This window comes from Haliotis cracherodii, unplaced genomic scaffold (assembly GCF_022045235.1).
Source record: "Haliotis cracherodii isolate W230 unplaced genomic scaffold, xgHalCrac1.p SCAF_5, whole genome shotgun sequence".
Lineage (NCBI taxonomy): Eukaryota > Metazoa > Mollusca > Gastropoda > Lepetellida > Haliotidae > Haliotis > Haliotis cracherodii.
Window position 1 is genome coordinate 67125963 of NW_027266308.1, and position 25777 is coordinate 67151739.

General features: G+C 40.5%; 1 protein-coding gene across 9 annotated transcripts in view; it reads right to left on the reverse strand.

The window, feature by feature from the left end:
* The window catches only part of LOC139442238 (centrosomal protein of 170 kDa-like), a 182877-nt gene that overhangs the window by 75865 nt on the left and 81235 nt on the right, over nucleotides 1–25777 (reverse strand). For 8 of the 9 annotated variants that reach the window (XM_071223020.1, XM_071223016.1, XM_071223019.1 and 5 more), the window contains 3 exons: nucleotides 22789–22878; nucleotides 6487–6568; nucleotides 3432–3568 (listed from right to left, as the gene is read on the reverse strand). In XM_071223020.1, coding sequence (XP_071079121.1) covers nucleotides 3432–3568; nucleotides 6487–6568; nucleotides 22789–22878 — 309 coding nt within the window. Of the gene's footprint in view, nucleotides 1–3431; nucleotides 3569–6486; nucleotides 6569–22788; nucleotides 22879–24810; nucleotides 24941–25777 lie in introns of those variants that run through there. The other variant, XM_071223022.1, reaches the window with a different exon arrangement.

The window sequence follows — 25777 nt, forward strand, 5'->3', positions numbered from 1 at the left end:
TGTAAGCAGCAAGTATATTAGATAAGCTGGTCAAGCTTGATAACTAGCTTGGTTGCATCTGCCAGGGATGTTGCTCATAATATCAACCACAGGTTTGTCTGGCAAGCATATAATTATTCACAGGCTGCCACGATACAGCTGGAGTATTGTAGAACGCAACGCAACCAATTAGATTTACAAACAAAAAAAGAAGGTGTTCAGACATTACTGACGTGAGTAACGTTGTTGATGTTCCGATGCCCCGTGACTAAGACTGCAGCTGTCTCCTACACTGAGCACATGACATCTACTTCATTATTTGAGTCATAGACATTTATTACACAGATCAGATGTCTCAACTTATAGCATTCCAGAAAACACATGTTGCATCATTGCACTGTTTATTACAACATCCTCATCATGATATGGCTGAAATATTGCCGATGTGATGTTAAATTTCAACTTAATTGTTACAACATCATGACATCAACTAAAACAACATTGTTTTCATCTAACTGCATAAAAGTGTTATAAAAAAATGAAAATTTATCATTAAAAATACAAATAAATTTAATAATACCTTAACTGTCTACAAACTCTATAAACCAGTAAGCTAACTGCACCTTTCCTCGAACATTATTTGTGGCCATTAATTCTCTTGTACACCTGTCTCCATTTGCTCCTTAAAAATATTACTAAGGCTTGCTTCCCCATTCCCCCAGTTTACAGTAACAGTCTACCCATGGAAACTGGGTGAGGTTACATCTCATTACCACGCTGCCCCTTCACAGGGCATATAGACAAAACACGGCCCAAGTTTGTTCGCAAACACTGCCACTGACCAACTTCTTCAGCTCCATGTATACACTCAATACAAGCATTTGCATATGCAAATAGGCATAGGTCAAATGTCATGTCTGTTGAATTTATCTTTAACCTCAGTGTAAAACCTCAAAGAAAAAGTATTGACACTTTCTTTAACTGATGGGATTCTTGTAGAATCAGAGATTATTGGAACCTTCTTAGTTTGGTTTGGAGATATGTTTTTTTTAAATAAAGTCCATAGAACAAAAAAAAGACCTAATAACACTCCTGAGCTGAAAACTTTCTCATATTTCCATATTTAACTTATAACGATATCCAAATATAGTTAATAAACGTTGATCTTCACCGGAGACCGATCAACTCACTGATGGCCTAGAAGATATACTATAAATAACATAGCAGTGTTGTTGAAAGACAAATACCTGTTTTGTTTGTTTGTAATGCTGCACTCAGCAATATTCTAGTCATATGACTGTGGTCTGTAAATCATCAAGTCTGGACCACACAATCCAGTGATTGACATAATGAGCATCGATCTACGCAATTTGGATATGATGACTTGCATCAACCAAGTCAGCGAGCCTGACCACCCAATCCCGTTAGTTGCCTCTTATGACCAATCAAACCCGGATATTCACGGGACTGTTCTTCATCACGTATTCACCATAATGTCAGCAGTATCTGCATGTATGCACTTTTATTCACAAGTGATGTGACACTTTGTGTACAAGGAAGCTGAAAAAGTGCAATGAACAGAAACTTCAGCAGAAGCACAACACTTGGGGTAGACTTCAGGTGAAATGGGGTTTAACATCGTGTTCAAGATTACTGCACTTATATAGCGACAACCATGCACGTGTGTGTGGGTGTGGCTGCTTGTTTTAGTCCAGACTAAAGCCGATTTTATAGAGCTAGCCCATTGAGACACCATGCAGCATTTCAACATGAATACCCCACTCAGACACAGTGTGCTGACTCCGAGCCCACCAGTCCTTGTTTTAGCCCCTTAATGCCGAGTGTCAGACAGAGTAACAACAAGTACAATGTTTTTTAATTTTTTAGCATGACGCAACCGGGCATTGAACCCCCGACCTTCCGCCCTCCGGGCAGGTGCTCTCACTCTAGACAATGACTTGCTATTGACAGTGAGGGTGGAGTGATGGAAGCCTTGTTACTTTTTCACTTAGACATTTAACAGTGCAGATATTGTAGAAACTTATCGAGCAGGGAAAGACATTGACATTACAAATCTTTACAAAACATTACTTAATTGTAAATATAGCAGTTGTCTACACTTGATCTGTCATGAAATTTTGCAAAGTGAAAATAAAAGGTTGTATCCATTGCTTTTCATTACAAAATCACCTACAGGAAGAGCAGTTGAAGGAGATTTTACTAGCCAAATTAACTACCAACTCATCAGGCAAATTACTAGCCAGGAACTTCCGGACAGAGGTGAAGGCTGGCGTGACCTAATTCATCTAAGAAAAGAGTCATTGGTTCCTTCCTGCGGACTTCCCTGCCCCAACAATGTCATGTATCACACGCAGGAAACACAGCATCATCAGTGTAAGCGTGGCCCTCGTACCCTGACTGCCGTGTAGACAGAGATGGGCAGTAGCGGACTGCATGATGCTTGGTGGGATAGGTTTGACATCCTAAGTTGGGTGTCACTTGTGTTACCCCCATTACAGTCTGAACAACCCATCCCCCCGACCCCCACGAGAAACTGATATTGTGTGATGATGTTGTGCCCACTTAGTCATGTCATGGCTCAAGACCTTACCGAAATTACAGTGGCAGGTGACTGAAAATATCAACCAACTAGCATCATAGGAATGCTTGTCAAATACAAGCTTTAACATAACTGATTTACTATATACATGTAATGGAAATTAAAGTTACATATCGATAGTTATTATAAAAAAATAGTGACTATCATCTGTAAATATAAAAATACCCATTAACAATATGCTACACAGTAACTTCATGTAAGCAGAACATAATAAGTCAACTAAAGTGTTGACACTGCCTGAATCACCATCCAAGCATGAGCTCTACCGACAGATTTGCATGGCTTTCCTTACAACTCTAGGCCAATTAGAGTTATCTCCCCTTATCCTTCATACTTCACTCCATGCACACACACACATACACGAGAAGTGCAGGAACACCAATGTACACATTTACCGAATCATATAACACATTATTATTTTAAATGGATGAAACACAATTATTGTGCTGTATCAATATTTCATGCGCCATTACCAAAACTTTAAACAGAATCAGATGTTTTGATCAATCTGATTTCTACAGAACACAATTATAAAACAATCACCCAGAACCGCTGAGAAAACTGTTAGTGAACTACTGTATTTCATGTATTAAGTGCCATAGGCTCATGAAGGGTTTTTACAAGGGCTTGGGCTTATTGAAGACTATACTCCCCTCGTGGTAAGTAAGGTAACTTCTGAACACTATGTTACAATATAAAAAGGGAATCTCAATACATCTCATCTAACAAAAACAAATGAAAATGTGGAGGATGTTATAGGAGCAGGACACTATTAATACATCAAATACTGTAAGCATAGATAAAAATGAAAATGACTTTTGTTCAGACTCACCTCACATTCTGCCATGTCAATATGTGTCCCTCCCTCGCGGACCGCCCACCCAGGTAGCGTCTCTGTGGGGTGGTGGTGCGAGTGCCCGGGGTGGTTGTGGGGGACATGGCTACCCTTCTCCACATGGTACACCATGGTATGTGAGACAACGGTCAAGGAACTCAACACACTGGATCATGCTACATCAACCGATAACTCAACACATACATCAAGTTGTTCTTCTAAAGGATGGTGCTCCATAGCTTGGTACAAGTCTGGATCTGGATGTTGTGGTTAGTGGATTGTGTGAAACTCAAAGATTGTCTGTGTATTTAGCATTATCATTAGATTGATATACATAATATGATCTTATTGAACGACACTTGCTGGCCACGGGGCTACCAATAAGGCGAGGTTAATCACTCTGTCACTGCCAAGTCAAACAGGTCAGGGGTCACATGTCCAGATCTACCTACTCGTGATCCCTTATCTGTCAGCTCCCCATCCTGCTCCTTGCATACCTGAAGTGGTAAATGTCTACATCCTTTCCTTCCAGTCAGCCACAGAGTGAAACAGGTTGTTCAAACCAGTGTGCCCAAACTAACGCACAATGTTTGAAATTTAAATTACGCCTACCTATGCCTCGTATAACCCAAGACTAGGGTTATTCTACCGAAGATAGGACCAGCTCCGCCCGAGACTGGCATCACTAACCCTGCCTGGTATTCTTAAACATGATTTCTTTTTCAATTATGGAAATACATAAAAAAAGCCATGTCCAATTGTTGTGGACTTAAATGAAAGCACTCATGCTTGCACAAGTGACTGGCTCAGGTAACTGGCTCAGGTAACTGGCTCAGGTAACTGCAACACTTCCACAGGTGTGTCAAATAAATCAAACTCAGGACTTTGAATGGTATAATACACACGTTGTCCAATGCCCTGCAACTGTCTCACCAGCTGATTAACGATTATACAGGTGTGCAAAACCCAGACAGGTGAGAAAGGTAAAACTCAGGTCATGAATCAACGAGACTAACACCCCCTGACACCTCATGACTGGGGGATTTGTGAGCTTATAATGAAATAATCCACACAATAGTGATGGTCGCTGTACTATATCCAGTTCAATATACACAAGAGCCAAGCTCTACCTGGCACAGTACCATGTTTTTTCACAGGTAATCTGCGTGCTGCTGGTCAAACTGACCCTTGTTCACCTGGAGTGAGTGAGTATGGTTTAATGTAGCTTTCAGCAATATTCCGGCAATATCATGGTGGGGGACACCAGAAAAAAACTTCATACATTGTACCTATGTCGGGAATCAAACCTGTGTCTTCGGCGTGACAGGTGAATGCTTTAACCACAAGGCTACCCCACACCTCTTGTTCATCAGGAACACTTTTGAACAGGACATAACTGCATCCAATGACTAGAACAGTATTAAAGGACATGGTGTTACAGCGTTAGTTTCCTTTGACATTCAGATTTTTATGTCTTGTAAGTAATTTCCATTCAAAGGAACAAGATTTGATTTCAAAGATCATGGTACTTTTTTTTGGATATAATGATGGAGAAATATTTCACCTACATTCTCATCTATGTAATCATGTTTTATATTCCTAAGATGTATGGGGGCAGTGAAGTTGCCTGGTGGTAAAGGCTTTCGCTCATCACGCCAAAGACCTGGGCTCGATTCCCCATATGGGTACAATGTGTGAAGCCCATTTCTGGTGTCCCCCGCCGTGATATTGCTGGAATATTGCTAAAGGGGGCGTAAAACCATACTCACTCACTAAAATGTATGTTAATATTGATTGTCAAACAAACACTTAATTCCCGGACATTTGCCAGCACAACTGGCATCAGGTAGAATCAACTCCAGCCATTACTGGACCAATGATGGGACAGCTCCCTTTCAACCATGTCCTGCATGTTTCGCTTCACTGTCTCATGCATTCGGTGGGGGGCATGGGTGGCCCAGTCGTCTAACGCGCTGCGATTCACTGTGCAGAGTTGTGTCCCTTTGGCACGTAAGAAACCTATGATTGTGGGTTTGAATCCTGGTGCACCCCCATTACGTTTCTAGGTTGGTCAGCACCCTACCTGTGCTTGTGGGTTTCACCGAAGTGGTAAACATCTGAGACCTCCATCACTTCCGGCTTTCCTCCCACATTAAGCTGACACGCCGTGATATAACTGGAATACTGTTAAAAGCGGCGTTACTCACTCACTCATGCATGACCAGTGAAGTGTGTCAAACACAGACTAAACACGGAGAGCAGGTGACAAAAGATGTCTTTTCCCCACAGCTAATCTGCCCTGCCCCTGTTATCACTGTCTCCGCTGTTGGGGTTGTCCCAGGCCGCTTTTACTGTTATTCCCTACACAATAACACCTGGCCCCTCTGATGATTATATACTCAGTGACAGATCCATCATAGGGGCTGAGCTCTCAAAGAGATAAATAGCTTTAGGAATGCACAGTTATACTGTACGGCAAAAATTCCAAAGGGGCTTAACAAAATATAAGGCTTAGCTTAGATGGGAGGAATGGGTATAGAATTAGTGTGAGTTTGTTGTATATTGCTGCACTGTAAGTAATTGAGTCTGGACCAGACAACCCAGTGATTGATATTACGAACAACAATCCACACTGTCAAGGTACGATGACAGGCAATCAACAAATCACTGATTCTCGCCATTTATAACCAGCATAGGTTGCTGGGGAGCGATTCTAACCCAGAATCCCCACCAACCAGACAATTCCTGCTCAGAACAATTACTACCCCAGATGTTATTTGTCAGAATGCCCATAATCTAGCTCCCATACATAAAGCCTCTCATATGATAAATTACACATATCATCTTGCAAGTACAAATATTTCAATAAATATGTATCCCAATATATCAACATATAATACTTCATTAAACTATCAATATTTGATTTAATGTTTTCTGCAGGATCATGACTATGCTGCTGATCTCACCACCTGTACTGGAGTTGTTTACATGGTCACATGCTTATCAACTGTTGTCTACATGCATCTATCACCACCATTCTCCAGACAAAGGATATCGAATCCGAGGCGTACGGAATCCATGTGGTTCAGAGTAACATATTCTTGTTCTGGAATCCGGCTCTCGTTCACGTATGTCTGAAACAAAGGAAGGAACGTTAACATACATCACGGAATCCCCTATTCTCAACACACACCTGAAACAAACATCCGCCAACCCCAGCCCACATACACAGGATAGCTGTGTGGAGCATCCCCTTGACAGAGGCAGGAATCTGGGTGGAGGAGGTTAGTGTATACTCAACACTTTATACCTACACTCAGACCTGGAGAGAGCCCACTGAAGGAGCTGATGCTATAAAGATTTTGAAATTTATGTCATGAAACTTGAATTGATATTGCAAGGAAAAAGAAAAATGCTAACTGACAATAAATTGGTGGAAAAGGATGGCTACTTTGTGAATGTTTTTGGGTTAATTTCTAATCCTGAAAAAAAAAACCTGTACAGTGTTCCAAATTGATGGCACGGTTGAATGAAGTCCCTGGTGTCTTTAGGGTGTACATAGAAATCATGTTTGTTCACAACACTTTGTGAACAGTGTTTATCATATGAAACCAAACATTAACATGACAAAGACAAGGACAATGATGGACACACTTAATACACAGTATGATTTACGGCTATTATCAACCTCAATGAAAAGGAAGAGGGCAACCTTTCTACAATAAAACAGCTTATTATCTCTATCTATCCATATAGCTTACTAAAAGGACCTTCACAGCGTTCCCTGATAGATCAACGCTCAGTTGGCATAGTTTCCTCACAAAGAGCACAGCTTTATCATTGCCCTGTGGCACCCTTGTGGCACACTACATATCTATTCCTGCTGTAGAATCTCATTTCCTCCAGCCAGAAGAACTTGTTTGTTTATTTGTTGTTAAATGCTACTCAGCAATATTCCAGCTATATGACAACGGTCTGGAAATTACCCAGTCTGGACCAGACAATCCAGTGATTGACATCATGAGCATTGATCTATGCAAATGGGATCAATTCTAACCTGGACATTCACTGGATAGTTCCACATACTGAGACAGTCAAGATAATTATGCTTCTATACACATGTACTGATTCAGTTTGAACCAGGAAGGTGATGCATTCATTAACTTGCCGGATGTCAGGCCTGTTTAGAAAGATCCCAACTTCACTGTTTACCCTCAAGTAATACACCTGTCAGTGTTGTTACAGCTCCTGATTCTATGCCATGAAGATTCCGGGGTAGAATAGGTCTTCAGCAATCCATACTTGCCGTAAAAGGCGACTATGCTTGTCGTAAAAGGCGACTAACGGGATCGGGTGGCCAGGCTCGCTGACTTGGTTGATACATGTCATCGATCCCAATTGCGTGGATCGATGCTCATGATGTCAATCACTGGATTGTCTGGTCCAGACTCGATTATTTTACAGACTGCCGTCATATAGCTGGAATATTACTGCGGGCTTCAAGCCTTCAACAGAATTTACTTCTACAAATCATGAGTCAAAGTTAATAAACAGCAACATACAAGTATCATGCTAGGCCATAACCCAATCTATTAAGTACATAATATGTGTCCAATGCAGTTAAAATAGAAGGAAGTATGGTATATATTTAGACTAACATGCAGTCCCCAATATAACACTGATGTGTGTGGTTTAATATGATATGGATGGAATGCTGGAGCTGTGAAGGGGATGAGAATAGGATATGGATGTCTGTGTGATAAAATACATGCTGTAGGCCTGTAACGGAGACTAGGTATATGTTATTCGACTGGGGTGACCCCAGGAGTACACACATGCCTTGTGCACCTCACATTACCACGGGAAGGACTTCCTACAGTTTATAACAAAGCATTAAATGTGAACAAGGATATTTATTTATAACCACAATCCACACGTTTCTAACTAAACACCCATCCACGTGTTAGTAGACTAAACAGAGAATTTCAACAGGACAGGCCCTCAGGAGTCACCCTGAAAACACCTTGTTGCTCACAGAGGCGTAACATAATAAACCCCACAACTGTTGGCGCTACCTCCTATACATGGACAAACCACCATGCCAAACATGGCATAAAACCACCATTTATGAGCCTTATCGAGTGCTACATAACCAGCATACACCCTAACACCCTTAAGGCGCAGTTAAACTAGGAACTGGCTTCCAAACAAGATCTTATACAATAAGCATATTCTACCTGGTTAATATAGGATGATATTAAATGAGTGTCATGTTATTTCACTGCAGCCCTGATCTTTTTGTAATAATTTTCTGACAAGTCTATGGGACTTATCGGTTAATAGATAGACAGTACAAAATCCATGTCTCTTTTATTAAACAATTGTTTATGACATGTCATATTTGGTCTAATAGTTCTGAAAATTCCCAATATTTCCTGAGTGACATCATATCAGCCTCTACATAAAAAAAAAGATCATGATGATCAAGATATGTTTACCCTCAGGTAATAAATGTTAGTACTCACTGGCTTCACGTACATGATGGAACTATGTTACACTGACAGAACTGGCCTCGCTACGCTGTTACTACTCCTCTATGGCCACTGAATAAGCAGGGTGTCAATCCTGGCAGATCTCCCTGCCTAAGCCATGTAAACTAGAGATCACAGGGGGATGGTAGAAGGTAAACTCCACTAAATTGATTTGTAGGTTTGACTTGTAATGTCCACTTGGCTGTCACCTACCAGCTTCAGGCTGGTTCACAGCTGCACATACAGGAGCTCACTTATGTTCTTTTGTTTTTCTTTTATTTGACAAGATATGGTCCTTTCATTCTAAATTTTCCCTGATACTGTGTAGCATTGTAACTAAGTGGCGAAAGTGAAACCAAACAAAATTGTCAAATCAGAATATGATAGTTGTTGAGATGAGCTTTCCCTGACACCTAATTACAGAAACATTGGCAGGAAATACTTTATATTGATGAAAAAAATATATCTAAGTTTTTATTTTCTGCCTTACAAATTACAGTAACTTGTTCATGACAGTTAGTGAGAAGGAATCAGATAACTGGATAAATGACTCATTATCATATGGTATTTTCTGTTATCTGTTAATCAGTGATAGACTACTTTAGTGAATCCTGGGGCCAGAATGGTTACAAGGTCAGAGCTAATCTAATCAAGGCCTCCACAGTGCTAACAGCCTCGGCCTCATGTGTGAAAGGCCTGCTGTCACTAATCCATTGTTTGTCCACATTAAACACTGTTTATCAACTCATTACAGTTCCTCGCTCTTCCTTTGACCGCCCTTGTATCTGTTGAATTGACCGGCATTAAGGTCCATCTACCAAGACAAACAAAAACTCAGGAACCCTGCTGGGGATTGATCTCTCTGATCTCCTTGACCGGAGCAAAACATGGGCGGGGTTGTCCAAAACAAACTCAGGGGGAATGTGAGGAAACTACTGTCTATGGTGGGACAAGACTAACATATAGGATGTTATACACAGCGATAGAAACTAACAGTTTTAGTCCACTGGTCCTTATAATGATAACATATTGCAAAACCCTTTAAGAGGCAAATTTCTACAAATCCTTATGATGCCTTAACTATTGGACAGTTTGGCAAGGAGTATAGGACTGGTGCCAGTTTCTCACAATGATGTATATCAGTATTCCTTGAGTTGTGACCACCTCTAGTGGACAGAGAATGTGCCCAGATAGCGGAATGATGTGGCTTGATCCCCGGCAATGTTAAGAGATGGTAGTAATTGTTTCCTTGCCTGGTGCTCGGCATTAAGGGTTTAAATAAGGAATGGTCTGCTTGGATTCAGTATACTGTGTCTTAGTAGGGTATCTCTGTTAAAACTGTGGCATGGTATCTCAGTGGGCTAGCAGTATATAACTAGTACAAGTAGCCACACGCATCATGCGCACGCACATCGCTAAATAAGTGCAGCTGATCAGAGTGAGTGAGTGAGTTGGGTTTAACGCCGCTTTTAACAGTATTCCAGTTATATCACGGCGTGTCAGCTTAATGTGGGAGGAAAGCCCAAAGTGATGCAGGTCTCAGACGTTTACCACTTCCGGGAAACCCACGAGCACGGGTATGGTGCTGATGCAGCTGATCATAAAATTTACTTGTGAAATAGGAATCAGTCAGCAAATCACAGCATATCATGTACCTATTGTGAGTGAGTGAGTGAGCTTAACGCCACACTCAGCAATAATCCAGCCATATGATGGTGGTCTGTAAATAATCAAATCTGGACCAGACAATCCAGTGATTGACATCATGAGTATCGATCCATGCAGTTGGGATATGATGACATGCATCAACCAAGTCTGTGAACCTGACCACCCGATCATGTTAGTCACCTCTTACAACAGGCATGGGTGGGTGAGTGTCCTTCAATATCACAACGGGCAACACTAGATTTGTGTTTCACACTGAGAAGCCAAGTGGGGTATAGTACCCAGGTCTTCAGGGTTCCCAAGCGAGGGTTCTAGGCTACCCCATACCCCCTTCATATGGAAGAAGGTATCAGGAACATCAGTTCATCACAGCAGACAGAGCACTGTACGAGGGTAATGGTCTAAACAGCACCTCTGTAGGAGCTGTGTTGGCTGTTCATCAAGTCTTGATGGCACAAACACACACTGTTCAATCACCACGGACTGCACCCGTTTCCCTACAACACAGGCCCAGCAACTCACCATGTAATGTGATGGCCCTCCAGACAGTGATGGATGGCTTGGCTCCATGGACCAGTGTTATACAACCACACAGCCAAGGTACCACACTTGGCAGTCAGTGGAAACAGGGAATCTGGCATTTCATGACAACATGCATTTCTCCTTGATTGTGCCAGGGGGAGTTGGTAAACTGACGTACACTTTGAAGCATGGACTGTAGAGTAATTGGATCAATGATGCTGAGATTGTGGTGAAGGCTACATTATCTTTGCCATCTTTTGTTTGGATAGTGAGTGAGTGGGTTTAGTGCTGTGGTAGGTACGTCTTCATCAACTTGTGTTTAGAGAGTGAGTAAGTGAGTGGGTTTAGTGCTGTGGTAGGTGATGAAGGCTACATCTTCATCAACTTGTGTTTGGAGAGTGAGTAAGTGAGATGGGTTTAGTGCTGTGGTAGATGATGAAGGCTACCTCTTCATCAACTTGTGTTTGGACAGTGAGTGAGTGAGTGGGTTTAGTGCTGTGGTAGATGATGAAGGGTACGTCTTTTCTTTTTTTTTATAAATTTTTTATTCAGTATGAAGTCTACATCTTTATCAACTTGTGTTTGGAGAGTGAGTGAGTGAGATGGGTTTAGTGCTGTGGTAGGTGATGAAGGCTACATCTTTTCTTTTTTTTTATAAATGTTTTATTCAGTATGAAGTCTACATCTTTATCAACTTGTGTTTGGAGAGTGAGTGAGTGAGTGAGTGAGTGAGTGAGTGAGTGAGTGAGTGAGATGGGTTTAGTGCTATGGTGGGCGATGAAGGCTACGTCTTTATCAACTTGTGTTTGGAGAGTGAGTGAGTGAGTGGGTTTAGTGCTGTGGTATGTGATGAAGGCTACGTATTTATTAACTTGTGTTTGGACAGTGAGTGAGTGGGTTTAGTGCTGTGGTAGGTAATGAAGGCTACGTATTTATTAACTTGTGTTTGGAGAGTGAGTGAGTGAGTGATTGAGTGAGATGGGTTTAGTGCTGTGGTAGGTGATGAAGGCTACGTCTTTATCAACTTGTGTTTGGAGAGTGAGTGAGTGAGTGATTGAGTGAGATGGGTTTAGTGCTGTGGTAGGTGATGGAGGCTACGTCTTTATTAACTTGTGGTTGGAGAGTGATTGAGTGAGATGGGTCTAGTGCTGTGGTAGGTGATGAAGACTACGTCTTTATTAACTTGTGTTTGGAGAGTGAGTGAGTGAGTGAGTGATTGAGTGAGATGGGTTTAGTGCTGTGGTAGGTGATGGAGGCTACGTCTTTATTAACTTGTGGTTGGAGAGTGATTGAGTGAGATGGGTTTAGTGCTGTGGTAGGTGATGAAGGCTACACCATAAATATCAACTTGTGTTTGAAGAGTGAGTGAGTGAGTAAAATGTGTTTAGTGCTCCGTTAGCAATCTGGGAGCTGGCACAACAATGATAGAGTTGTGTGTAACCTGCCAAGAAAAGTATTTCAATTATTCTTATGTCAGCTTATGCGAGAAAAGACTGAAGTAATACACACATTGCAATTTATTACTCTGGTGAAACCCACATACATATGTTTTGGTTCTGATAGACTGAGGATCAAAATCATTGATTTGAACCCAAACTGACAAACTGGCAAACAAGAGACACAACTCTGCAAAAGAAACTTATTGTTTGTTTGTTTGTTTGTTGTTTAAAGCCACACTCAGCAATATTCCAGCTATATGATGTCAATCTGTAAATAATTAAGTCTGGATCAGACAATCTAGTGATTGACATCATGAGCATTGATCCACGCAATTGGGATAGGATGACGTGCATCAACCAAGTCAGCGAGCCTGACCACCTGATCCCGTTACTTGCCTCTTATGACAAGCATAGTCGCCTTTTATGAAAATCATGGGTTGCGTAAGACCTACTCTACCCGTATCTTCACGGTTCAGAAACTCACTGAGTACCACTGTCACCTCGTGTTCTATTTGGGCAAACATTTTCTTGTAGTCAGTCACCTCATCCCATGCTCCATCCTTAAGCAACGGGAAACACCTTCTACTGAAAAAGTCACGTCACTTTATTCTACTGGGTAAGGTGTGTGTGATAACCATCAACAAAAACTCTGTATTGTAAAATTAAAACGTGGCGTAAACAGCTGCATGATGGGAATACATGTACAAGGAATATGCTGTTGCTCACAGCTTCGCACATATAACTTTACAAATATGCATGGATTTGTCATGATACCAAGTCAAGCAGTCCAGTTCCGACATAAACTCCAAATGTGGTATACAATGTTTCTGATTGCATTGTGTAAACAACAGTCCTAAAAGATAAGATAACAGCACAAAACACACAGGGAGAACAGGGACGTAACAAAGGAGGTTTTGTAAGAGCTCTGGTGTGATGTGCTCAGATCTTCCTCGATGACTGTGAGAAGTGTCTGTATACACCACCTGTCATCTCTGCTGGTGACAGGGCCTTAGCCTGGCCTGTTTCTACCTGATAGGAGATCCTGGTAACACATAAACCCTGTGAGACACACAGTCAGCTCATTCTGTGACTCAACACTAAAAAACAGAGTGTATATAACTCATGTCACCATGTTTGTCTCAGAATCTGTGTGATGTAAACAATCAAAAGTGCCGATCTTATTAACTGATTTCATGTGTGAATGACTGGTTTCTGTTTCCATCCCCGGAATCGGTCATGAAATCTTAATCGAAGATACTGGTATTTTTCATCCAGTGCAAAATTGTCTTCACCAGAAGCCCTTGTAAAATGTCTAGAATCATCATCTACGGTTACTCATTCGTGTGACAATGGTTCAAGGTCTCGATTACTCTAATATGTGTCATCACATGTAAGAACGATATACTGTGGGAACTATTATGATTATATTCATTGTTTATTATATGAATGACACTGAAAAAGAAACACAAGATTTTCTGATTATCCTTCATGATCAATCATTGATCATTCAAAGATGATCAATCTTGTGGTTTTCTAGACAAACAGCTCCCATAACTGACTCAGGGGAGACAATCACAGTCCGGACATCAAACAGCTTACATCTCAAGTCAGTTTATTTACATAGTGCCCAGGGCCCTACCAAACAGAATGCCTTGGGAAACACACACTGGCTTAAAACTAACGTGGAGTGATAAAATCAATGTATTTTCATGACATAAACAAATTCCACACTAACATCTTTTGATGCAATTACCTGGCGTTATCCAGGTGGCTGAGATGGGTAATCTGTATCATATCTCCATCAATCAAAGCTGACATAGAGGATCTTCAAAAGATGATGCCATCACATGGCCATGAAACAATTGCATGATTACAACAAAGTGCACTGAATCTTCAGATCCTCCAGAACTGTGTTCACAGAGGAACTGGGACTCCCAGAACAACATAAACAGTCATCTCTACGCATCATCACGTTCCTGGGACACCCAGTTGGGAGATGGTTCAGTACATCTTGCCCTGGTGCCGATCACAGCGCCAATGGGCAGCAAGTTCCCGAAAGTGATGCCTCTCTATCAGCTTGTATCAGCTGGTTCCTATCTCCCTGAGACATGGCAATAATCACCCTCATCACCAGTCATTGCAATAATAAACCCTCACACAGCTATATCATACAGGGAACTGGGGGCACACAAGCACTCTCTGCACCACAGTACTCCAGCTATCATACAGGGAACTGATGTTAACAGTTTAAGATTAAGGAGGTCCATGCATTAAAATACTATACCAGAAAACCTCAAAGACACCCACTTCCAATAAACATTGCCATGCATCTTACAAACATTCCGCAAACAAACACGAGGTTCTGGTCAATAAGAGATACAACACTTTTGACAGTGTATTGATAAACTTGAATTCTTCATAAAATTTTATATTATTCATGCCAAATAGATAACTGATTTGATAACAGTAAAGAAAGTAATGTCCCATGTTCAATTCCTGAGACTAATTGCTGCAGCAGCTGCTTTCAACAGGTGCCCCTATAGTGATAAATAGTTGTACAAGTCGTCCAGCTCTCACATCTTGCATAGCAGTGAAGCTACTGTTGGCCAAATGAGCTGCCACAGATTCTTCCCATGTATCTACACCACATTAGAATAAAACCTTCACAACCTGGTATTTAAATGGTCAACCGATCCTGTTAAAACATGGAACTAATCATCCCCATCAAATGGTCATCTCCCTGACCCATGTTGAACTGACCACACCACCTCCTCCAACAGCTGTTGCTGTGAAAGGTCAAACAAGGTATTGAGTCTGTGATCAGCTTCACACATCCCCACCAACTGGGGGCTGATTTAGATATGGCAGATCTGAGTTCAAATATTACAATGAACATCACAGGGCTTGACATATCCAATAATGTTAACATTGAATGGGTCCCTGTATCAAAATACTACACAGAAAACCCATGAACCTGAGAACCCCCTTAATTTCTAACATGTGCATATGATTCAAAACAACTTAAACAGAAGTTGGATAGATATCACAACTAAATCCTATAGTTTAAATGTAAATGTTATCACATTTATTTCATTTTGAATGTAACATAAAAGGGGTTTTTCCATTAACAATCAATATTTCCCTAACACCTGGAGTATAAGTCCATATGTCATATAGCAGACATCTCACTACAATACTCCATAAATTATACAGGCAATTATCCACCCTGACTTCCAGAGCAGGTGCGTTACGTCTTATACTCCCTGCCAGTCCACCAATGATTAACTGTGGGTGCTACAAGGTAAATGTCATGAAGATGAATGAAGTCAGTATCCAGCACTATTACTAGGGTTGGTCAAGATAAGGCTTCTCACGCTCTCCTCCCAACACAATAAACCTACACTTGACCCCAGCCAGGAATTCCAATTTGTATTGATTTGTGTACTTTCCATCCAGACAGGGATATACAAGGGAGACAAAACACCTACCTGTATTATCAACCTGTTTGTTCAAACAGGTCTCAGTCATGACACACGTCCCCCGCCCCTTGGAGACTAAAATAAAGCCACTACATGGTCCAGCTTTAGAGAGATATACAATGTCCTGGAACACACAGCTAACCTGCTGATCTCACACACTGTTACCCTAAACCTACGATGTAGCATTCTTGTCTTTAAGTCTGGGAGGAGTTTGTCAAAAACATGTTTTAAAAAATCATAATTACCATACCAATGTGGTTTGTTTGTTTGTTGTTTGACACTGCACTCAGCAATATTCTGGTCTGGTCCAGATAATCCAGTGATCAATATTATGCTGTTGGGGTACAATGAAACACAATCAACCAAGTCACCGAGTCTGGTCGCCTCTTACAACCAACATAGGTTGCTGGGCACCCATGTTTACCCGGTACCCCCCTTGGGTTGGGAGCAAAGTGTGGTGTCGTCATTGACTGCTGCTAAGTCTTCCAGATGCATTTAGAAGTTGGAAGAACATGAGGACATGAGACAACAGTTCAGGGCAACTTCCTGCCCATTCATGAGGTGCTGCTGCCATGACAACTTGATATAATGATACAGTTATGTCACAGTATTGACTACTACTGCTATAGTACTGGTGATTACATATATACATAGATAAGGACCCAGTTTTTCAGATGGTCAAGTCCTCACATTGAGGACTGCTTCTATGATACTCTAATAAATAGAATAACCCAGTCTCTCAGACTCATGTCACTGCATCGACTATTGCTGCTATAACAACCTGGTTTTTCAGGCACTCTCATGCCAAAATGTCAGGACATGACACCTGCTGTAATACTCTGATGTCAGAATGAATAATGAATGATCAGAACCAGGAGTCCTGATGTCACAGCATCTACTCCGCCTGCTATAATACTATAAAATCAGACTGAATAAAGACTGGTTAGCACCAGGAGACCTGATGTCATGGCATCGACTACACTTGCTATAACACTCGGATATCATACTGAATAATGGACAGCCAGCACCAGGAGTCCTGATGTCACAGCATCAACTACGCCTGCTATAATACTCTGATATCAGACCAGGAGACCTGATGTCACAGCATCAACTACGCCTGCTATAATACTCTGATATCAGACCAGGAGACCTGATGATGAGCAGATAATTAAAAGTATTTGTGAAACTATATGTATTGATATACATAAAGTATATCAGGTATAAGTTCATTTAACTAAATATACCAACTGATATATAAGAAGACAAGTAATCTACATGTCAAATTACAGCATATCATATGGTCAATACATAACTAAGATCATAAACAATCATAAATCACCTGTAAGTCAGTACTCTAATCCTGCTATCATAACCACAGCGTAACAGTGTATAAACAGTCCCGAGTCAGCCCACCTAGGATACACCTGTACTGCATAACCCATAGAGCTAATCGACTACTCTGATACCTCTCAGGTATGGAAGGCAATATGGGACATCATTATAAGGCCTCACAATGGTGTGATTGACATCTTTTTCCATATGACTAGTTGCATTGTATCCGCGGCCGACGTCTTGTCAATGGAGATCACATCACGTAGGTCCAGTTCTGGTTTCAATATTGTCTGTCCCAGGTTATATCGGTGCCTCTGTTCTCTCATCTATCCAGATCACACGCAGGAATGGAGAATCAACACAGAATGTGCCTGAATGGACCACGGATTGTCCACTCCATGTGTTATGGCTATTATTCCCCCTCCATGTGTTAGTTACATCCATTATTTCCCCTGATCATCATCTTTTCCTGTTTACCCTACATCTTCTCCTGCACCTATTCGCCTCTACCTGCCTTGACACAGCCACATTATCTGACGACAGACTTTAATTTCAAACACTCACCTATATTTTCACACAGAAAAGCTATTTCACAACAATGCAGAAAAGGAAATCTATTCTTAAAAAAAGAACTTTTATTTTCAGTTTTACCCAAAACACTTTTGTATATATATGTATATATCATATTTATTTATGATTGACATGAAGTGGAAAACAAACATTTCTCCTCTTGACATCCTCTCGCTCTCGTGCCTGTTACATGTACATGTGACTACAGGCACAAGGTTAACCTCTGAGTCGTTTCCTCCACTGGTCGTGATCCACAACCACAAGGCTTATAGTAATGTGTATTGACCGGTGGGCAGGGTGATCACAGTGACAACACACACAGCTTGCACACATCACACAGACCTACACTCAGTGTGAACATTCTAGTTCTACCTGCTACAAGGTCACAATGACTTACCTACATGTGAAAATATGATTATAAGCTTTGAAATGTCAAGTTGTACTTTGCAAGCGTTGCTCGTAAATACACGAGACCATTCACAAACTGATAACATCAATATTAGCACAATCATGTAAATTATGCTTTTAAACACATATGCCTTTCACGTCTTTTCCCCCGGCTAGTTGATTATGAATGACAACTGTTGACTTGCCTCACAGTTCTGACTTTGCAATGTATGGAGATGCATGTCTACAAACAGTTACAATGGCCTGTCACAACCAGGAAAATGTCAATAGCAAATCATGAAACCAGTTGACAAGGAAAGAGGCATCATGATCAATACATGCATTATACAGCGTCCATTTCAAGGTTCATAAACAAAGTTCCAAACTTACAAGTTGCCAAAATTTTCTGATGTCCTCCTCCATCATGCTGGACTGTTGACAATATTCCACTGCCGCGGAACTCCTGCAAGCGCGGGAGTCATATGTTCACACTACCCAGTCATGCCTATATGACATCATCAGGGCTGATTAGAAAGTGATAACCTATCGGCACACGCTCACAGCTGGTCAGCTACGCCACTGACAAGTGGGTTATATATAATATATTGCCCGGTCTATAATCTGCCATATTGAACACTTTTGAAGGCTATTGTTGAATTTGGATATCAATAATGTAACACGCATGGAGTGAGGGCTGGCATTTAACTTGTCATCAATTATTCACACTTAAAAGTGAAATTTGCTATCAGTATCACCACCAATCCACAGAATACAGGTTTCAAATTTAAACAAAGTGGTGATATTGATTATTTCAAAGAACTTAATAAATACTTTTTGAAATGGACAGAAATATGGAATTCATCTTCACAAAATAATGATGGCCAACACACAGGCTTAATCGCTATAATGTAATAGAGGTAGGATAATCACTGGAATAAATTTCTTCTTCACAATCTAATTTTTTTTGAATATTTCTAGTTTTCAGATATAAGCTATGAGTCATATGGGAACATCAGTGTGAAGTATTTGGCGCAGAGCCGACAGGTAGCGTTACAATGTACCTGAACAACAGCAGGCACCGTGCACCTTGTCAGCCATGGGGGGACTGATGTTTATTTTCTCAATATCGAATAACGTCCACTATTTTCAGGTACACATGACAATGCTTTTAAAACAAAATCTATTTAAACTTGCTTATTTTACTTCGAATATTTGCAGTGAAAAGAGAAACACTTTGAAAATTCTTTGTAAAATAGAAATGTGAAATAACCTACTTTAATCCACTGGTTATTACTTATCTATTAAACCTTTCCCAGCACAACACGAAAGTCTGCTTTAACATGACACAGGGAATTATTCATGAAATGTAAAGCAATCTTGTGTTGTTCCAATATCCTGATGGATACCAAAATACATGATACAGATATGATCAAGACAATTTTATTGCCAAACTTCAGTTACAAATGCCAAAAATATCTTTATCCTGTAAATAACCCATCTTTGTCTTTACTAAAAGAAACACATCTAGAGAAAGCAATAGTCTGATTCTGATACCACGTGATTGAACCAACCACATATTTGCAATCCTATAATATGAGTCATCTTCCTGTAATTTCAGGGTTCTAAGAAAAAACAGTCCTATGAAAGATAATAATTTGTGAAGATTTACTCTCTGAACTGATAAATCTCCCACTGTCATTTCAAAATAAAGGAACAGGCTTTATATTGCAGAGATAGGCTCCCCGAGAAACCTGACATGGTTGATACAAGATGTGATAACCAAAACTGTCCATATACCAGGGTGGTAATATATCTGGGATATACAGCTAGATATATACCAGCCATACTGGTGCTTGTCTGTGTGATATACAACTTGATATAAACCAGCCATATTGGTGCTTGTTTGTGTGATATACAACTTGATATATACCAGCCATACTGGTGCTTGTTTGTGTGATATACAACTCGATATAAACCAGCCATATTGGTGCTTGTCTGTGATATACAGCCTGATATATACCAGCCATACTGGTGCTTGTTTGTGTGATATACACCTCGATATAAACCAGCCATATTGGTGCTTGTTTGTGTGATATACAGTCTGATATATACCAGCCATACTGGTGCTTGTTTGTGTGATATACAGCCCGATATAAACCAGCCATATTGGTGCTTGTCTGTGATATATAGACTGATATATACCAGCCATGCTGGTGCTTGTTTGTGTGATACAGCCCGATATAAACCAGCCATATTGGTGCTTGTCTGTGATATATAGACTGATATATACCAGCCATACTGGTGCTTGTTTGTGTGATATCTAAGGTCCATGTAAGGCATTTTAAGGCCAATGTAAGGCCCATGTAAGGCCTAAGTAAGGCCTATGTAAAGGTCTATATCTGGTTTCAGTGGTTTTCTTGTTACAAAGGTTATGGTTCATGGTTTAAATACTTTCAGTCGAAATTTTGGGAAGGTGAGTGATTAACACAACTTTCAAACACATACTTGAAAAGGGTGATATTTATTACACAGGGCTAGTTGGACAATTGATGTTTATAGATAGATATGTCAAACAGGATATATATGTTTCCCTCAGAAAATTCCACTTTTGAAATGAGGTACGAGTATATGACTTTATGATGTTAAAGACCTTTTTTTGTTCTATACTACATTCATCAACACACAGCGTCATCACTATGGACGGTAATCAATTCCTGGCTAGACAAAACCAGTGGGTCATAGCATGAGCAATGATTCCTGCCACTAGACGACAACCAGGTCACACATTGCAGCTACCCAATCCTCTTTCTAGTCGTTAAAGCGTTCACTCGTCATACCGAAGACTTGGTTTCGATTTCCTACATGGGTACAATGTGTTTAGCCCATTTCTGGTGTGCCCCGCTGTGATATGGCTGGAATATTGCTAAAAACTGCATAAAATCATACTCACTGACTCACTCAACCATAAAACATGGAATATAAAAGCCTTATTCTGCCCAGAATCGCAATAGAAAGTCAATAACAAAACTTTCAACAAATTGCTCCGTACAATATGCAGAAACCTGTTATTGCGAGAGTCAATTAAATGACACCATAATCCGGAAACAGCACGGCCCTGTACAGCTGATACCAGTTATCGCCTATGACATAAAGGATCGTATTCCCTACATGGTAAATACCCAAATCTTGTCTTGCCTCCCCAGTCCCCACAGTTAGCACATTGTTGTCAGGGTGGAATAACAGGTTTAACACACAACACCCCCTGTCACATTCTTTTTCACCGTGAAGTAGACAATTTGCTGTTCCCAGTAGGAAGATGGTCTTTGCTTGGTGTTTATCACATAGATGTGTTGGAGGAAAGTTCCTGTCTGTGTTCAGACTTGTCAGGCAGCCAGACTTTCCTCACCTCCATGTTCAGGGTACACTGATATACTGTTATGTACGGAGTGTCACCCAGCAAGGCTTCAGGATATGCTCTCATGCATACCCTAGAGGGATCTGACAGACATCCTTTAAATGGAATATGGCCTCATAACGTGTGGTTTTACTCTCCAACAAACAAAAGTGATCCTCATAAATCCTGGATAATATTGAAATAATACCAGGGTAGGCACCATGACCAAAATCAATCTAGTCCACAATTCATCTCTAAATGTTGACTGTGTACATTGCGTCAAGAAACTACAAGTCCTCAAAACATTTCCTTATTTATGAACTGTAGAACTTGTGACCATGTCAAACCCTAATGTATTGACCACAGTGTAGAGAAGTATTCTGATGTATTGAGCTATCCATAGTTGGAGGCAAGCAGAGTGCTTATACAAGACCCCATTGTAGAGAAGTATTCTGATGTAGTGAACTATCCATAGTTGGAGGCAAGCAGTGTTCTTATACAAAACCATAGTGTAGAGAATAGACTAACGCTTAGTCCTTGAAAATCTAAAATTTTGACAGAAACAAAGAACTCCATTTTAATTGAAAAGGAGCCCCAGTGAGATGGGAGATCCTGAACCTGAGGAAAATCTAGACTTGCTTTATTTAGGGCTTTTGCCCTATAGAAACATAATGTTTTGAGCTATCCATAGTTCAAGGCAGCACAGTGTTTATACAAGACCACAGTGTAGAGAAGTATTCTGATGTATTGAGCTATCCATAGTTGGAGTGCCTATACAAGACCATAGTTTAGAGAAGTATTCTGATGAATTGAGTTATCCATAGTTGGAGACAAGCAGAGTTGCTTCATATCTAGCAATAAATCAATTTAACTGGTCACCTGGAAGTGGATGTAAGACCGGATAAGCACATAAAAAGTACATAGTAATGCTTTGTTCTTCTCCACATAGGATCATAGATTACCAAAGCATTATATGGAATGTAACCCTGCAATCAAAAAGACAAATTCTGTGTAGATGTCCAGCACTTCACTTACCCCATGAGCTGTGCTCAAATCCTTAATCTTGAACCGGCAGAGATAATGATCATACGTCACAACTGCATGGCGTTTATCCACACTCTGACTCTGAAACAAATACAATATGGATATAGAAAACTGCTTGGCTTGGCATACAAGAGATGCTGCCCACAGTCCAGGATGAAAGTGAACTCTACTTATTAGAGAACCAATGAGGGAATATCTGTCGCGATGGAATGAGTGTTGTCAGTCCCAAGCAAGGGAGTTTCAACATTTCAGGCTCAGATATTCCATAATTCCATGGTTCTTATATATATAACAAATATACCAAGGCTTCCACAAAAATGAAAGTCCAACAACTGGTAATCAAGATCACGTACTTTGTGTACCCCTCTAACAAGTGTAATACCCGTGCTCGTGGGTTTCACCGAAGTGGTAAACGTCTGAGACCTGCATCACTTCAGGCTTTCCTCACACATTAAGCTGACACGCCATGACATAACTGAAATACTGTTTAAAGCGGCGTTAAACCCAACTCACTCACTTTGACAAGTGTAAGTTGGCACGGCTCCCATGGCCGAAAGCTATGAATACACAATGCCTTTCTTATATTTACTGTGAATTATAAAAGAAAATGAACAAAAACATAAGAAATATTAACCCCACACAGAAGCTTCACTGAAGTCAGACTATTGTTTCAATTTGTCATGTCCTGAAAAACAGATGTCAAACCATCTTGTTTTCCACAATGAAGCAATATTACACAATGCAAGAGTCGGTGAGAGTGGAACTTGACACCACGGACATCAGAGACAATCAAGTGAAACTTGACTTATCCATGTTGAGAATCAAACCTACATGTGACATGTGAAGCAACTGCCGGACCTCCCCACTGTCCTACTCTCAGACAACAGAGAATCTTACATCTAACTCTGATTCTACAAACACAAATTTGTTATTCAAAGCCACTGTCAAAATGACATCTGAAACTTTTTTAAAGTTTAATGTTTACTGGTTAATATTCACCTACTTCGCACAGTCAGTTTTATGATGACAAGGTAAAAAAGCAAACAAGTTATATTCCCATGTGCTAAATCTTGAACCAGTTCTCATGCCCTCGTAGATCATAAACACATCCCTGACAACCTCTCTATGCTTCATAAACTACACACAACACCGAGATAACAGTTGAAACTGTTATGAAATAGATTCTATCCATCTATAAGCCAAGTAAAGCAAACTATCAGAGCATCACCTGTACACATTCACCTCACCCATTCACACCACTCAATGCATCCAGCCATTCATAACACCCTTGATGCACCCAGCCATTATACAACCATGATGCAAGCAAGACAAATCAATTTATAGTCCCAATATTTTGACCTTATTTCTGACACCTACAGTGGGATGTTTTATGTCTATGCAAACAGATTTCAAATGTTCTCTTCCAAAATATACTGTAGTTGGCAAACCTTCAAATGTCAGTGTGACTGATTTCTGATTGACGAAACATTTATCCCCATCAACACCCAACCTGCTAAAACACACCCGCCTGCCACAGCGGGTCTGCCTCAGAGCAGAACAAGCTGAACCACTTCATAAGGTGGACCATTACATCACTTAATTGCCACCATTGACAAGTGTAGGTCACAAACCTACATATTTCTGTAAGAATGTACCGATCCTATAATGAAGACCAGGATGTATATATGTTATGACATCCAAGTTACGCTGGCAAACATGCAACAGTTTGACGCATCAGTGGAATCTCTGCCAAAACACCTGCGTCCTCTATATGTGATAGAAGTGTTCTAGATAAAATCTCATTGTAATTCCTGAACACAGACTGAACAGTCCTGCTGAAGAATGTTCTGGTATTACTTCTGGATATATAACACATAATCTTGTAGGAAATCTCAGAATGCTTGGAATGATTCAGATATCTCATTGTATGTTGACCTGAAATAACTTAACCACAAATTGAAGTTAATTCCATACAAAGCATACATACACTTTCATTATCCAATCAAATCTTACCCTGTAAAATTAACGAAAGAAACGTAGATCCAGCAAGCAGACGTCATGACAGACGGAAGACGACCAGACACACCAAGGAATGAAGCAGGATCTGACACTAGAGGGAGCCCCTCCTGCTGAATGGGGAGTAACTACGTAAATATACCATGGTTTCCATTGCACTTTAAGAACTTTCTCTGGCAGCGAGTGCTATCAGAAGCACGTCATTGCATGGCCTGTAGCCTTGCTCCGAGGCTGTACTGAATGATAAGTCCATGGGTGTACAGTAATTCTATCATCATAATAGGTAAGTCTAGATATGCAGATGCCGGTCTCTTATAGGGACAACTTGTTCTTATTACTTATATCATCAAAAAATTATGATATAAACTAATAATTACTGGCTTAGAGACTTGTGCAAGTCTACATGGCCCAATGTGGCCTCGGCTTCCCAGAAACTGACTGGAGTCGGCAGGAGCATACAGTAGATAGGGCAGTAGGTGATGAGCTAGGGAAGACATGTTCACCAGCTGGGATGACTACAATACCAGAGCCAGTGGTTCCGGGTTTCCGTTGACCACATAAACAATGAATTCCTCAGGAATAACTGTTCTACAACAATCATTTTTGGGGGGCTTTCATCCATGTCTATCTATTCTGGAAGTCATAAACATGAAACACAGGTAAACATCTGTCACATTGAGGAGGTATTTCTTCACTGTGGAAGGTGTTGCCAGCCACAGAAAGAATGGATGGGGTTTTAGATCATTTTTTGTTTGACTCTCCTGACACCTTGGGAAGGAATATAAACTATTCTTATTTACTTATCATCACAACCATCATCATCATCATCATCATCATCATCAACAATAACATCATTAACATCAATACCATCATCATCATCACTACATCATCATCAACAATAACATCATTAACATCAATACCATCATCAATACCATCATCATCATCATCATCATCATCATCATCA